Source organism: Callithrix jacchus, chromosome 10 (assembly GCF_049354715.1).
Source record: "Callithrix jacchus isolate 240 chromosome 10, calJac240_pri, whole genome shotgun sequence".
In the NCBI taxonomy this organism is placed as follows: Eukaryota; Metazoa; Chordata; class Mammalia; order Primates; family Cebidae; genus Callithrix; species Callithrix jacchus.
The window spans coordinates 116,135,679-116,149,707 of NC_133511.1; the positions used below are offsets into that span (position 1 = coordinate 116,135,679).

The 14,029-nt window shown below is 37.9% G+C and overlaps 1 protein-coding gene across 3 annotated transcripts in view; it reads right to left on the minus strand.

Moving 5' to 3' along the window:
• Nucleotides 1-6,304: 6,304 nt before the first annotated feature.
• Nucleotides 6,305-14,029, minus strand: part of GLYAT (glycine-N-acyltransferase) — a 182,317-nt gene continuing 174,592 nt past the window's right edge. For all 3 annotated transcript variants that reach the window (XM_078341104.1, XM_002755309.7, XM_035262781.3), the window contains 4 exons: nucleotides 11,966-12,073; nucleotides 9,397-9,523; nucleotides 7,829-8,000; nucleotides 6,305-7,409 (listed from right to left, as the gene is read on the minus strand). In XM_078341104.1, the coding sequence (XP_078197230.1) occupies nucleotides 7,007-7,409; nucleotides 7,829-8,000; nucleotides 9,397-9,523; nucleotides 11,966-12,073 (810 nt within the window). In that variant the 3' untranslated portion in view covers nucleotides 6,305-7,006. The remainder of the gene's footprint in view (nucleotides 7,410-7,828; nucleotides 8,001-9,396; nucleotides 9,524-11,965; nucleotides 12,074-14,029) is intronic.

Sequence of the window (14,029 nt, forward strand, 5' to 3'; positions counted from 1 at the left end):
TCTCTTCCCTTGTCTCCCACAACTCTCCTCTTTCCCACACTGGCCTCCTTGCTGCTTGCTCTGCTTTCAACACCCCAGACAGGCTCCCACCTTAGGGTCTTTGCAGTCCTTCCTTTGCCTTTCCCAATGGCACACGCTTTCCCAAATGCCCACATGGTGGTCTCCTTAAGGACTTGCCTCTAATGTCATCTTCTCAGGGGGGACTTCCAATCATCTAATTTTAAATGGCCTAGCCTCTCTTTATACCTTTTAGCTCTCCTTGCCTTATTTTTCTTCACAGCACTTATCAGAATCACTCAATCTATGAGGAACCCTGAGTATTTCATTTGTATTTCAAATCTCAATGACTTAACATGACTACACACCCATCCATGAAGTTGTTCTCTCAGGCCCTTATTTGACATCATGTCTTTCTATCAGTTTCTTCAAGGCAGCAGATGGATAGGTCTTTTTATTTTTTAATTTTTATTCAACTGTGGCAGTATACTTTTTTAAGTGGGGAGTTTAGACCATTGACATTCAGTATTAATTTTGATATATGAAGTTTTGATCATATGATGAAATTGTTAGCTGGTTGCTCTGTAGTTTGGATCCTGTGGTTGCTTTATAGGATCTGTGGGCTATGTACTTAAGTGTGTTTCTGTGGTAGCAGGTAATTGCTTTTTCATTTCCATGTTTACAACTCTCTTAAGGATCTCTTATAAGGCTGGTCTAGTGGTAACAAACCTCCTTAATGCTGCAACTTTGTCCGGCAGAATCCTCTATTTAGTTGGGCCCTATATTCTTTGGACCCCTAATGCTTGCTTAACTGGAAAAAAATTATTTTTCCTTAGTTTTTGTGGCTTAGTTTGGCAGGATCTGAAACTTGTTGGTTGAAATTTCTTTCCTTTAGCAATGCTGAAAATAGACACCCAGTCTCTTCTGGTTTGTAAGGTTTTTGCTGAGAAGTTCACTATTAGCCTAATTAGGTAATCTTTGTATGTGATTTGACATTTTTCTCTAAGAACCTTTAAAAAAATTTTTTTTTAGCATTAACCTTGGACAGTCTAGTGACTATGCACCTTGATAATGTTCATTTTGTGTAGTATCTCCAAGGTGTTCTCTAGATTTCTTCTATCCAGAGGTCTACCTCTACCAAGAATAGAGAAATCTTGAATTTTTTGCTCAAATATGCTTTCCACCTTTTTCATTTATTCACCTTCTCTCTTAGAAATATCAATAATTCATTCATTTGGTCACTTTACATAATCCCATACTTCTCTCTTTTTTTTTTTTTTTTTTAAATTTGAGACAGACTGTTGCCTAGGCTGGAGTGCAATATGCAAGCATGGCTCATTGCAGTCTCAGCCTCTTGGTCTTAATCCTCTTGCCTCAGCCTCCTGAGTAGCTGAGACCACAGGCACACACCACCACACCCAGCTAATTTTTATTTTTATTTTTTGTAGAGGCAGGGTCTCAGTTTGTTGCCCATGCTGAATTCCATATTTCTTGAATACTTTGTTCATTTAAAAATTACTCTCATCTGACTGCATTAGTTCAAAAGACCAATGTTTAGATTGAAATTCTTTCTTCAGCTTAGGTCAGTCTATTGATAAAGCTTTCAATTGTATCTTGAAATTTCTTTTTTTTTTTAAACTGATCACATCAAAGATTTTAGTGCTAGTATCTTGAAATTTCTTGTTAGTTTTCCAATTCCAAAATGTCTGATTGATTTCTTTGTAAATGTTTATCTCTTTTTTCATTTCCTGAATTAATTAGAGGTTTCTTTGTGTTGATTTCAACTTTGTCTTGGATCTTGTTGAACTTCCTTGCAGTCCATGCTTTGAATCTTTTATCTGTCATATCTGAGTTGCACTTTAGTTAGGGATGCTTGCTGGAGCACAAGTGTGAGCCTTTGGTGGTGTCACTACATTAAGATTTTTTTATGGTGCCAGAATTCTTGCACTGGCTCCTTCTTATCTAGAGACGCTAACACTTTTAATTTTTGTAGTTATTTTCATGTGGGCGGGAAATTTTTCTTTTTCTTTTTTTTTTTTTTGTGTTCCCAATAATGTTACTTTTTTTTCTTTTCCCACATTTTCTCCCCTTTTATTAGACATTGTTATTGTATCTGTTTTTTTCCCCTCCATTATGTAGCAGGTTTCTGAGAGCAAATAACTTCTGTTTTGTTTGCTCATGGTAAGAACAAGGAATGCCATATCCGGTTAGCTTTATATTCTATTTATTTCTAACTTTCTAACTTTGTTTGGATATAGGGAGAACAAGCTCAGATTTCTTACCTACTCATGTTGTGTAGTGGTGGAATCTGGGCTTTTAGTGTATCCATCATCCAAATAGTGAACATTGTACCCAATAGATAATTTTTAAATCTTATATCCTGACCACCTTCCCACCTTCAGTGGTCACCAATGTGTATTAGTCCACTCTGTGTGTCCATGTATACCCATTGTTTAGCTCCCACTTACAAGTGAGAACATGTAGTATTTGACTTTCTGTTTCTGAATTATTTTCATTTAGGATAATAGTTTCCAGTTTAATCCATGTTGCTGCAAAACACATTTCGTTTTTTATGACTGAGTAATATTCCATTGTGTGTGTATATACCACATTTTCTTCATTCAGTCTTCCACTGATGGACACTTAGGTTGATTCTACGTCTTTACTATGTAAATAGTACTGTATAAACATACTAATGCAGGTATCTTTTAGATGCCTACCTGAATGCATATCTAGGCTTGAAGAGGATTCCAGGCACTCTTTAGACAGTATATCAGTCATGGTTTTTCAGAGAAACAGAACCAATAAGATATATATGTATGTGTATATATATATATATGTGTGTGTGTGTGTGTGTGTGTGTGTATATATATATACATATGCATACACAAACACATACATATATGTAACACATATATAAATATAAAATAAATTACATATAAAAATATATATAAATTGTGAGAAATTGGATTATATAATTGGGGACCATCATGTATAAAACATTAAGGCAGGTCAGCAACAAGTTCGAGTCAGAGAGGAGTTAAAGCTGCAGTTTTGAGGCAGAATTTCCTATTTTCCAGGAAGTCTCAGAGTTTTTGCTCTTAAGACCTTCAACTGATGAGATGGGATCCCACCCACATTTTCAAAGGTAGATGCTGATGCATCTACAACTGATTTTTGTAGATGTCAACCACGTCTACAAAGTTCCTTCATGACAACATCTGAATTAGTGTTTGACTAAATAACTAGTCACTACAGTTTAGCCAAGTTTACACATGAAACTCCCCATCACAGGCAGTTTGGGTCAGGTGTTGTTTTTGAGCTATTGCTTCTTGTGAGAGGTATAGGTTGTTTCACATGCAGGCAAGAGCTTGAGCCTGTGTTTGGTGATCACAAAAGCAGACTTTGGTAGACACCAAATATTTCCAACAAATAATTCGATTTCTCTATGCGTATGATAGTGTCGTACCTGAGCGAGTTAGAGAAAGCACCACACTTTGAGTTTCAAATTAAGAGTCCTTTATTTGTCAGTGACCAAGAGACGGCTCACGCTCAAAATTCTCTCGGCCCCAAAGAAGGGGCTTTGTGTCTTTTTATACCTTGCTTAAAGGAGGGGAGGGGGAGCCTAGCTAAAACAGGTTTTACAGAAACAGGGCAAGTAAAACAAATCAAAAGGATAAACTATTACAGGAAGGTAAACAGTTGTAAAGCTTTTGGTTATCAGCAGTCACATTCCAAGGGGTGGCTGGTTACAGCTTAACTCAGTATCTTATTAGTAAGGACATTCCTGGGTTTGCTTGGAGTTAGCTTACCCTAGCTGTGTGCTCAGGGGAAGGGGGAGAAAGGGGGAGAAGTGAAGAAGCTAAATGAACTCTGCCCTGCTCAAGAAGCTAACATGGAGTCTGCACTTCTCTCAGCTAAGAAAGAGAGAGTCAGTTAGGATAGCAAGGATAGGTTATCGCAATGGGATTGCACTTTCCTTTCCTGCCGCCTTTGAACTTAGGTTTGACCATATCCCTTGCTTTGGCCTATGAAATGTACGCAGAAATAATGTGTCTCATTTTTGGGTAGAACCCTTCAGAATCAGTGCACAATTCACCTGCTTTTAGTTTTCCCCTTTGCCGTGGTGTCAAGCTATATTTGAAACACTCCCAGAATTGGGAGACATGGAATAGAGTCTCATCTGAACCGCAAAGGCCATTAAACATAAGCGAGAAATTATCATTGTCATTTTAAGACACCGAGATTTTTGGGGTCATTACTGCAGGATAACACAGACTATCCTGATTAATACACCTTCCATAATGACTTTCCACAGCCTCCCATTAGCTTTAGGAAATGATCTGATATCCTTGATGTGACTTTCAAGGCTTTATATGATTTGTTTCCAAGGTAAGTACTATACAGATAAATATAAAATATAAAAGGCAATGCAAATAAAATTTGTTTGTTTTAAACTCTTTTTTTCCCTCCTGTCTTATTTAAAAAACAACAGCACAAAGCATTCATTGGTGTTACCAGTGGAGGGTTTCCAAGTTCTTGGCATCTTGAACAAAGAATTGGACAAAATGCGCAAAGAAAGGAAGGACAGAATGAAGCAACAAAAGCAGAGATTAATTGAAAATGAAAGTATGCTTTACAGGGTGGGAGCAGCCCCTAGTATGGGGGTTCAAGTGTCTCCTTACAGAATTTTCTGGGGTTTAAATACCCTTTAGAGGTTTCCATTGGCTTCTTGGTGTATGCCCTATGTAAATGAGGAAAATGAACTTAAGTTACACAGTTATTTACTTGGTGTATGCCCTACGTAAGTGAGGAGAATATTTCCTGTCATCGCTCAAGTGTCTCCCTTTGATTTAGTCTTAGGAAGTCACCATGAATCAGCCTTATGTTTCCTGCCACCAGACCCTATTCTCCTGCCTCATTGGAATTCATCAGACACAAGATGACCCATGTAGAACAGAGAGGAGCAAAACAGGACAACTGCCCACTCAGGAGTGACACAGAGCCAGGGAAACTCCCTCTCCTAGGGAAATGGTGAGTGAGTAGAAAATTCTAGGGACCCACACTTTTTCCTAGACCTTGGCAACCCTGGGGCCAGGAGATCCCCTCATGAATCTCTTCTACCAGAGCCTTCAGTCTGACATGCAGAGCTATGTGGAGTCTTCGCAAAGCTGCTGCTCAGACATTCCTGCAGAGTCCTGGGAGCCTTGGGTCCCCGGATAGCCAAGCAATAGGGGCTGAAGCTCCAGCAAAGGAGGAAATTAGCCTTTTTAACATACCCCCAGGAAAGAGGCTGAGTTCAGGGAGCTGAGCAGCTGCAGCTTTCAAGCCTTGCTTTCACAGCACTTCACAGGATAAGACTCACTGGTCTGGGATTCCAGCTGCCTACCACCAGTGTCCTGAGGCCAACACCAGCTCTACACCTTCTTGAGACGAAACTCCCAAAGGGAGGGACAGGCTGCGGTGTTTGCTCTTTCCTGGCCTTTGCTGCTGGTGCCTTTGGGTTCTAAGGAGTCCGAGGTAACTGAGAGCAGCACAGTTAAAAAAAAAAAAGGAATAGTCCTAATCTGTTGCAACCTGAAAGATTATCTCTCCTGTTCCCCACCAACTGATTCTTGTATGAGACTATTAAATAAACTTTGTAGAATTCAGGCATTCTGAAGTAATGCTATAATTGGAATGTTTGTGTCTCCTCCAAAATTCATGTTGAAACTTAATTCTCAATGCAACAGTATTAAGAGATAGAGTCTTTAGGAGATAATTATGTCATGAGGACTCTACCCTTATGGATGGGATTAGTTCCTGAAGGAAAAAGGACTGGAGGAAATTAGCTGGTCCCCTTTTTGCTCTTCTGTCTTTCTGTCTTGTGAGGACACAGTGTTCATCCCCTACAAAGAACACAGCAATGTGTACCACCTTGCAGGCAGGGACTGGATTCTCACCAGACATCAAACCTGCTGGCACTTTGGTTTTAGACTTCTAGCCTCCAGACTGTGATAAATAAATTTTTAATTATTTTATAATTATTTCAAATCAATAATTAAGTTCAGACACTGTTATTTATAAATTACCCAGTCTCAGGTCTTTGGTTACAGCAGGACAAACTAAGATGAGTAACGTGCTGAGGATAATTGGACATGCAGGAATTCATGCTGTCTCTTCTCTCCTCAACTCCTCTCTCTCCTCAATAAATATTCCAATCCCTGGGTCAAGGTGCTCCCACCTTCCTGTTTTCATACACTCATTCCTTTTATGCTGTCACCATGATGAACCACTTGACTTGAGCAAACACAATCAAAATTATATACAGTCAAACACAAAACTTTCTTTATTGTTTAGGAGTTGTGGTGGATTTTGGAAGCTCATCCTTAGAAACAACACTGGATCTTTTTTCCTGGAGTAGGAGCTGTTATAGGATAGGATATCATCAGTTGGTATTTCTTCTAATAACATTCCCTGCTATATCATATATATTGTATTTAGCCTAATATCCCATATATATTTGTGACTAGTATATTTAATGTACCTATAAAGTAGCAGTAACAGGAGAGGATAATCTCTAAAGACTATTGAGGAGAGTCCACCTGTTGATCGTCACGGAAAGGCTTTAGAAATGGAAAGAAGTAAGTCATCGTGCTCAGAAAATATTATTCCCTTCTTCCTAGCTCCCAGAAAAACTGGCAAGGGTCTTGAAACTGAGGAACTAGGGATTCCAGGAGAAGTCATTTGGAGCAATATGTATCAGATGAAGTGTCATCGAGGCCCTGGAAGTGTGGGGAGCTACATTACATAGGTCCAATGTAAGAGGACCTGGGCCTGCTTCCTACTGAGAACCTGTGAGTGCAGGGACCACGGTGATCCTGTAGACCATCACACTGCTTCCCCAGAGCCCAAACGGTGCCTACTCCTTTTCTGCTGATTACAATCTATTCTTTCTTTTCACCCAGTATTCACTCCTCCAGTTATATGCCCAGGGCTGCCCAACGCTGTTTTATGTTCAGGGCTGGCATCACAGAGGCACACAGTTCCACTGGTTCCAGCTTCTGGGAATGGGAATATGCTGCAGGTTGTAACTCATTCTTTGCATAGCTTCGTTTTTGTAGTCTACGTGAGAATAGATGGGAAAGCCAAGTTTGATCAAGTTCTGGCACTGGGAATAGATGACATAAGTCACAAAGCCCTGCTGCCGGTATTCAGGCAAGGTTCCTGCCATTCTCATCTCTCCAGTGTGGTCCATTAGACTCCAGCACACAGGGGTCCCCTCAGGCCCTAGGAGACAGGAGCTGGGAAAGGTCCGAATGCAGCGCTCAATGAATCTCTGGCTCCTCTCATTACCACCAAAATACCAGAATTTATTCACCAAGTCAGCATGGGTAACATCCATGGATGAGAGTTTAAACATCTCTTGGTTGCTATGGAGGGTCCAAGAAGAAAACCAAATATTAATATAAAGGTTTGTATTTGTTCTGACCTCTATGGTCTTGAGAGACAGAGTAGACAGAAGAAATAATGAATGTGAAGTCCTGGAATACACATGAGCTTGTGATGAAAGAGTCACAGAGTGAAGGTCGAAGTTGTTGGAGGAAGAAATCAGGCAGGGCAAGAAAGGTCCAAGTGGTAGCCAGAAGTCTGATTTATTCTAGATGAGAAGGGAGATGGTGGAGCCTTTTAAACAGGAGAGAAACATGTTCTGAGTTACACTTTTAAAAAACATAATTCTGATTTCTTTTTACAACATTGATTGTAGGAAGGCCAGGGTGAACGCAGGAAAAGAAGTTGGGAGGTTACTTGAGAGGTGTGAGTGGTATAGAGTGGATTTTATCAAACTCACATGGTCTTGGTTTTGACACCACTGGGCGATATATTCTTTGATTCCAGCAGGAAAGGAGCCAGTTTCTTGGCTATTTCAAACGGCATATAGAGGATGCATTGTGTTTGTTTGACTTTGAAGGACTTAATGGCTGCAAGATTTTGTATAGCCTCATTCAGGCTAGGCTGTGAACCTAGATGGCATTATAAAGAGAGATGTAATGGTTTAGGTACATTCTAGAGAGAAGTTCTGCAGTGGGAGAAAGAAGTGTCTGGGATTTAGTATCATAAAGTCTTGATTCTGGGCTTGGTGTTGCCACTGTGTGACCCGTGTCACATAGTGAAGATTTGTGTAATTTTTCCTGTTTTACCTTAGTGAAAACATGCTCAGGGATGGATTCAGTAACTATCGTGTTATTAACAGCTGTATCTGCACTGGAACAAAGTTTTCTAGGCTGCATAATCACTAGTTTTGATAATCCAAGTAGATAAATTAAAAAAAAAATTTAGCTAACATCTACTAAGCTATGTTCCTAGTATAATAATATGAGGCAATAACCCACAATTTGCCCATATCTCCTGGTATCCATTCCCTAGGATAGTCCCCTCCACTGCAACTTACCTTGGCCACATTGACTTGCTTTCATCAATGGAAAGAGCAAATTTAATGCAAGGAGAAGCTTAAAAGTACCTGCCCCATTGGGACTTTCCCTTTGTTTTTACTCCTGGTTAAGACCAATGACATTAAAACCAATGCCATAAAGATAGGCCTGGGCTAGCCTGCTAGATACACATATTGCCATCAGGGTGTCACCACAGTCACCAGTTGGCATGAACTGACAGCCTGTCATTCATGCATGTGAGTGAGGCCATGTCAGAGCAACCAGCCATGGTCTACCCATCAACTACAGCTAGATGAGTAAACCCAGATGAGATCAGCAGAATAACTGCCTTGCAAAGCTCAGTCCAAATGGTTGAGTCACAGAATTATTAGGTTTGCTATGCAGCAAACAGTAACTAACACATCCAAGTATTACACTAAGCACTTCCTAGTCAAACTTTCATTTATTATTTTCAGTGCCTTGTGTTTTAGGTAACATTTTCCTCATTTTTATATATGAGGAACATGAGCTTAGAGAGGTTAAATCACTTGGCTAAGATGACATAGCATGTTAATAGGCAAATGCCGTCTTAGGGAATCTCCAGAGAGTATAGTTGGAACCATGACAGTTGTTCTTGGTGACCTGGGAAGTGTTCTATGGCCAAATAAGCTTTAATTTTTATTCCAGGAATAGAAAGCCAGAGGAGAGGTTCTTCTCTGGTATCCAATTACCCTAAAAGTTCTGGATATAGCTGCAAAATATGTCATAAATCCTTGGTACAAAGGAATTATATTATGGTTCGCTTTATGAAGGCCATTCTTTGCAAATTTTCCCCACACTGTCTGCTTTTACAGATGCAGTTACAGCTCAGTAACCAAATTGACCACAGGTTGAGAGTCTAGAGCTTGGAAGAAGGACATATACGTCCAATGAAAACTTGCTCAGGACACATAAGTGAGTCAGCACACATCCCATTCCTCTTACTTACTTTGAATCTGTAAATGCTGTTTCCAGTTGATGAGTTCTGGTGATCCAAGGAATTCCTGACAGTTTTGGGGGTCTTTGGAGTAGATTTGGTAACTATTGGTATAGTGATCAAGGTCATCTGTCATATCCTGTTATCATTAGGAAAATGGAAATGCAACACATCTTTATATTTTATGATGACATAAAATTTAATACTGTGACATTTCTAAGTAATAAAATATTGGTACTTTTATTGGTGCATCACAATTATTTTTTATTGATGCATTATATTTGTAAAAATGTATGGGGTATGTGTAATATTTTGTTATGTGCATAGAATGTTTAATGATAAAGTCATGGTCTTCATCACCTGAAGTATTTATTATTTCCATGTGTCGAGAACATTTCACGTCCTCCTTCAATCTACTTTGAAATATACAGTACATTGCTGTTAACTATAGTCACCCTATGTCTAACATTAGAACTTATTTACTTAATCTGAATGTGTGTTTGTATGCATATAATTATTTTGGAATTATTTAAATAATAAGATAAAGATCAAGATTCAACTATTCAATTTGTGTTGGAAAATTCCAGAACAATACTATTCTCTATCCATATATCACATTAAAATTTCAAATCAAAGACATACCCATTTAGAAAGCATTCTTCTTACCACCATCATCCTCAACAGGAAGAAAAGAAAAGCGATTGACAAGGGAAAGCTTATGTTGCAAGAATAAATTTTACTACAGTTCAAATACTTGTACAATACACAAACTATGACCATGACAGTAAGAAACTTGATACTGATACCAAAGAAGATTAAAAACCAATTCGAAATGCTTTCTTTAAAAAAATACATTGGTTAAACCGATTGTAGTGTCAGAGAAAAAAACAATCCACTTATTCCGAAAGAGAGCCTCAAATTTGTAAATATCAGATGCAATTATTTACAGGAAGAAGGCAGTTGAAAATATTACCGCAACTACTATAGAATTTAAATACTTTTTAAAAAGTTGGAAAACGTTGCACAAAAAACTACACTTACAAGTCAGCAATGATACCACTGACATATTCTGTTGTTAAGACCACGTTTAAAAGATCAAATAATTTTATTTCAGTTTAGTTTTTACTACCATAAATTTCTTCATTTTCTATATTGTTTATTTTTTAATTGGCAAATACAAAATTATGTATATTTATCAACAATATGTTGTATGAAATATGTATACATTTGAAATGGCTAAATCAGGATAATTAGCATATGCATTACTTCACATATGTTGAATCTGGAGGACCCTGTACTAAGTGAAATAAGCCAAACACAGAAAGACAGATACCTCATGATCTCCCTTGTATGTAGAATGTAAAAAAATTGAACTCATAGAAGTAGAGAGTAGAATGGTAGTTATCAGCAGGTAAGGTGGGGGAGAGTGAAGGAATTAGGGGATGTTAAAGATACAAAATTCCAATTATGATAGTTATAATAGGAGAAATAAGTTCAAGAGAAGTATTGTACAACTTGGTGACTATAGTAACAATGTATTATATTCTTGAAAATTGCTAAGAGAGTAGCTTTTAAATGTTCTCACCACAAAAATGGTAAGTATATATTGTTTAGTGATTTTTAAATAACTATTAGTATTAAAATTGTGTTTTCTGATGTTTGAAATAAGCTTATGCATTTTTATCTTGAAATGTGTTAATTGTTTAGTTTCACTAATTTTTAAGTGTTTCCTCAAATGTATATAGAAGTTCTAGCATTGTAATTTTTCTCTTCATAGTTGATATGGTTTGACTGTGTCCTCACCCAAATCTCACCTTGAATTGTAGTTCCCATTATCCCCACATGTAATGGGAGAGAACAGATGGAGATTAAATCATGGGGGTGGTTTCACCCACTCTGTTCTTGTGATAGTAAGTGTTCGTGAAATCTGATGGTTTTATAATGGGCTTCCCTCTTTGCTCTGCTGTCATGCTTTCTCCCACCACTATGTGAAGAAAGATGTGTTTGCTTCCCCTTCTGCCAGGACTGTAAGTTTCCTGAGGCCTCCCCAGTTATGCTGAACTGTGAGTCAATTAAATCTCTTTTGTTTATAAATTACTCTGTCTCAGATATATCTTTATTAGTGCATGAGAATAGATTAATACAATAGTCACTCCAACTCATAGCCTTTTTTACAAATTCATATCTGTGCCCTCGATATTTTCTCTGTTTAGACTGTCCACTTTTCCTTGTAATCCTGATGAAACATGTTTTCCTATAAAATCCAGTTCAGATGAAATCTCCACCAAGAAGTGTATTGAACTTATCTGGTAGCCCCATCTTTGACTTCCATAGTTTAATCTGGTTATACTTGGCTTATCTCTGTATCCTGTTTATCTTCTGTTCTTGCATACTTCATACTGAATTTTAATTTATCTGTTTATCTATCTTGTCTTCCAGACTCTGAACTTCTTGGGGATGAGGACTTGTTGACTATCACTATGATTTACTTCCGCATGCCCTGGTTCTACCATATTGCTAATAATGTAATAGACACATGGCTAATATAAATATAGAAGAATATTCACACATGGAACCTTACCTGCTCCCGAGGGCAGACAACCACTGTATTAAAATCAGGCCACTTGTCCACCAGAGCCTTTAGGTTGAACGGATTTCCATGGTTCATATGGAAGACAGTTCCATAAACCTGCAGGATCCCAAGAAATTGAAAGGGTTGGTTTATTGAAAAAGGACAGCAGAGTTTCTTGCTTGACTAGGACAATAATTATTTTTATAAAATCATGACATTTTATGATACAAAAGAGCCAGAGAATCTAGGTCAAACAATCTTCATTTATTTTCACTTCAAATGACAAAAGATTTTCCTTCTCATCAAATATAAATCATATATGCATATAGCAAAATATTCAAACAAATAAAATTATTTTAAGAACAACATTCTTTATTATAAGATTTACTGTCCTCTCTTTCCAGACTTTCTTTTATCTGTACACAAAGAGACCTGTTCCCAATGGCGTGTATTAAAGTCAGGCCACTTGTCCACCAGAGCCTTTAGATTAAACAGATTTTTGTTCAATAATAAAATTATTGGGCTGGGCGCGGTGGCTCAAGCCTGTAATCCCAGCCCTTTGGGAGGCAAAGGCGGGTGGATCATGAGGTCAAGAGATTGAGACCATCCTGGTCAACATGGTGAAACCACATCTCTACTAAAAATACCAAAAATTAGCTGGGCATGGTGGCACGTGCCTATAATCCCAGCTACTCAGGAGGCTGAGGCAGGAGAATTGTCTGAACCCAGGAGGTGGAAGTTGTGGTGAGCCAAGATCATGCCATTGCACTCCAGCCTGGGTAACAAGAGGGAAACTCCATCTCAAAATAAATAAATAAATAAATAATAATAATCAAATTACTGATATTTGCTATTTTTCATCACTGAACATATTATGTACCTATTTCTCTATTCAAAAACAAACAAAATAATTCTCAATTATATTTAATGGCTGAATAAAAATTCATTATCTGAATGCATCACAGTTCATTTATTCACTTGCCAGTTGATGGCATTTCATCTGTTTTCAACTTTTTACTTAAATAATTATTTATAGAATGTTCTTGCACAGGAATCTTTGCATGGGTACCTAACATTTTCTTAGAATAATCAGAAGAGAAATTGTTTGTTTCAAGGCTATCTACATGTTTAAAACTCTTTAGCATTGTTTTCATATACTGGAGAGGTTAACTGAATTCTCATCAGCCAGCAGAGACTATTCCCTATTGCTCAAGAGTGAGCTTGGGGTCCCCTAGCCTGGGTCCAATCTTAAGATCTTCAGCGCTGCCATGTTGGACAAACTAATGAGTGAGAAGGGTGAAAAAGAGATTAGAAGTGGAGAATGAGTGAGAGCAAACCCCACAGGCAGTAAGTGTCCTTACGATTTTACGGTTGTGGTATGCAGTAGTGGATGTCAGCATAGATCTCATGACCATTGTGAACATGAAGCCTCAACTGATACCAGCATGAAAATACCCCAAAAAGGTGCTGTGCACTTGAATAGTTTCCATCAAGGATAGACAATAGAACTATACCAGTATGCTTTCCTCCTGCTGCCCGCTACTCCACATAAAATACCAATGTTAGACTAGGGAAAGAAGGAAAAAAACTCTAAGTTGACTGAGTCTGAGTTTATCTGAATTTATTCTGTTTTCAGCCATGAGTGGAGGCTTAATATAGAAATTCAGTACAGTTTAGGCAAAATATAGAGGATACCTTTTTACACATTTGTGCCTGGAGCCTGTTAAAATGTATTTACACTGCAATATTATCCATTGAAACATATGAAAATATGTGAAACTTATTTTTTTCTTATTGTCATCGCCTAATTTGTTAAAACTCCTTCTTTTCCTACTGAACTCAAAACCTAAGTGTGAACAATTTATCCAATTGTATGCTGTTACAAATTAAAACAGATTCTCATTGCACTTATGCAAGTAAGTGTATTGCCGTAAGTTAAGAATACTTACAGTTTATGAATTCTGGAGAAATCAGGTAGGGAGAGACAAACGTGCTCAAAATTTTGTTCATAGGAGTATACTAAATTGTTAAAAGCTATCAATATTTCAAAAGAAAAGTTTTAAGACTTCAAAA